The sequence below is a fragment of the Microtus ochrogaster genome, chromosome 5 (genome assembly GCF_000317375.1).
Source record: "Microtus ochrogaster isolate Prairie Vole_2 chromosome 5, MicOch1.0, whole genome shotgun sequence".
NCBI classification, from domain to species: domain Eukaryota; kingdom Metazoa; phylum Chordata; class Mammalia; order Rodentia; family Cricetidae; genus Microtus; species Microtus ochrogaster.
In genome coordinates this window covers 51,251,467-51,254,241 of record NC_022012.1, presented here as the reverse complement: position 1 = coordinate 51,254,241, position 2,775 = coordinate 51,251,467, and the positions used below count along the sequence as shown (strand labels likewise).

The following is a 2,775-nucleotide window of genomic DNA, read 5'->3' as shown; positions in this document are numbered from 1 at the left end:
GAAAATTTGTTAGATGGAGGACAACCCATGCTAAAGTGAACCAGTGTTACCGTCGTCAGTATTTTGGCTCCAACAAGCATTGAGTCCAAAGGGAAAGATGTCATTAAGGAAGAGGAGCCTGTGGCTGGGAAAAAAAAGTATATGTTGTCTTCTATCACTCTGCTGTCTGACAACATGAGCATGATCCCCAATCCCAGCTAGTTCAGACTAATCAGCAAGGTCCAAGAAGCAAAGAATGCTCAATTGTGAGTTGAAGCCCCAGGAACGTCTACAAAGAGTATCTGTGTGTATATGTATTTATAGAATACAACCATATTATCACATACAGTATATATTATATACACACATACATATGGATCCATACACATAAGTGCACATACGTACACGCGCACACACACAGAAGGACAGAAAAGACTGGAATACACGCCCTATGTATAAACGTGCTTGGCACTCGGGATATTCTCTAGAATATGTAACTTGGTCAAGCTCTCTGGGCAGGAAAGTGAATGCTCACCAAACCTCCTGTCAAATCCTAGCAAAGGGAAGGAGGAGACTTCTAGAAGAATGGCATTGGGAGATGGGGGTTCCTTCCCCACTTACCTCAGGGACCCTGGCAAAAATCAATAGCCACAATTTGGTTTTAGTAAGGCACAGTTCAATAGCAGGTGCTAGGAATTAAGAACACATTGCTGCTGGCCCTTTCTAGTGGCAATTTCACCACATTTATCTAGCCAAAGGAAAAGGCTGCCTTGCGTGCACATGTGCGCTGGGAGACACAAGAAAGAGGTTGATCCATGGCTTCAGCATAGCTGATGGCAACCTATAGGCTCAGCGGTGTCCAGGGTAGTTTAAGGAAGGCTGGCCAGCAGGTGGAAATTCGTGGAACAGCTACTGACCCTCCATGGCCAACAGGCTGTGACCAGAGGGAACCATTCCTTCCTTCTCTGCAAATTCCAGAATGGCCTTGTAGCAAAAGTAGTACTGCTCAGGGGTCTGGATACTGAAGGCCCTCTGTGTCCTCATGCGCGACACTGTCTGGAACACATTAAGGGTGCCAAGCTCCTCCAGCTGTGCCAGGCAGATGTCCAGTGAGCAGAAGGTACCTGAAGAAGGAAGGAAATAGTCATGAGTGTACTTCCCCATATTCTTCCTTTTACCAAAACAGCTTGCAAAACTGGATGAATAAATTCAAAGGCAAGGGTCTGATGGCAAGAGGACTTAAGTCTAATTAGTATCACAGGATGTGCTAAAGGCCAGAGTCTCCTGTCTCTCAGGACATACATGGGAGGAACAAGAAGAGTAAGTAGATAGGCGTTGAAGACAAACTTCCTGCTTCAATACCAGACAGAGCAACACTACTTCCACACCCGATTTCCAGAGCTTGTGCTCTCCAGGGGTCTACCACAAATAGATTTTTCTTGATTTTCCTCCCCAGGGGACCTCTGACCTTGTCAAGTCAGCACACATTTTATTAAGCCAGAGCTGTTAACCAGATCCATGATGAATAACACAGAAGTCAAGCAAGATGATACAAGCTTAGAATCCCATGATTGGGGAGGCTAAGGCAAAAGGATTGCTGTGAATTCCAGATCAGACTGGACTTCATAGTAAGATGTGGTCTCAAAGAAACAACAAAAAAGAGGAGGAGGGGGAGGAAGGGAAAGATAAGACCAGCAAAGGGAAAAGCAGCCCCAAGGAGAGGGCCAGCTAATCACTCTGGGAACCATAATCATGGTGATGACAGAGTTGACAAGGTCAGAAGATCACTGATGATAGAATGTATAAAACAACTCTAAGAACGTGGTTCGTAAATTATATATTTTGGCAAGCAGTATCCCCAGCATAAAAAATACAAAAGAACATTGAAGAGTGATTATCAACGCAGTTTGCCACTAAGGGAATGAATGAGTTCTTTCTCCAATCACAGACATGCCCCAGGCTTCTAGTTCCTCCTCTTTACCCCCACTACCAGCAGTGTAAGAGGTACAGTACCTGTCCTGCCAATGCCTGCACTGCAATGTACCACAATGGGTGGCTCGGGGCACTGCCCTTTGGACCGTGCTCCCAGGCTGCCGACAGCCAGGCTCTGCTGGTTTCTGACCACTCTCAGAAAGTCAATGAGGGAAGCTGCTGAGGAAGGGACACCATAATCTGGCCAGCTCAGGAACTGGAAGTGGGTCACCTGGCGTTTCTGCCGCTCCTTAAATTAAAAAAAAAAGAAAAGAAAAGAAGAAGAATCAAAAGTTAATGCTATCATCCCTATTTACTCTGACTATCCTGGGCTTTTCCAGGTTCTTAACACCTTAGCATTCATATCAACAAGGCTGCTGTCTTCTGGTCTTACCTTTCATCACAGCTGCTTCTCTACCCCAAACCCGAAGGAAGGGCTAAATGTTTGGGGAAGGCAGACTGCTATATAGTAGAAATGTTTATTTTTCTTGTTTATTTTTGTAGTTAAAAAAAAGGGCTGGAGAAATGGCTCAGAGGTTTAGAGCACTGACTGCTCTACCAGAGGTGCTGAGTTCAATTCCCAGCAACCACAAGGTGGCTCACAACCATCTATACTACATTCTGGTACCCTCTTTTGGACTGCATTGCAGACATACATTCAGGCAGAACACTGTATACATAATAAATAAAATAAACCTTAAAAAAATTAGAAGTATTTTAGGCCAGACAGTGGTGGAACACGCCTTTAATCCCAGCACTCGGGAGGCAGAGGCAGGCGGATCTCTGTGAGTTCGAGACCAGCCTGGTCTACAAGAGCTAGTTCCA

General features: G+C 45.2%; 1 protein-coding gene across 1 annotated transcript in view; it reads right to left on the bottom strand.

The window, feature by feature from the left end:
* Positions 1–280: 280 nt before the first annotated feature.
* Positions 281–2,775, bottom strand: part of Ptpn9 (protein tyrosine phosphatase, non-receptor type 9) — an 80,077-nt gene continuing 77,582 nt past the window's right edge. The window contains exons 11-12 of the mRNA XM_005347523.2: positions 1,993–2,200; positions 281–1,103 (exon numbers count right to left, since the gene is read on the bottom strand). Of these exons, the coding sequence (XP_005347580.1) occupies positions 889–1,103; positions 1,993–2,200 (423 nt within the window). The 3' untranslated portion in view covers positions 281–888. The remainder of the gene's footprint in view (positions 1,104–1,992; positions 2,201–2,775) is intronic.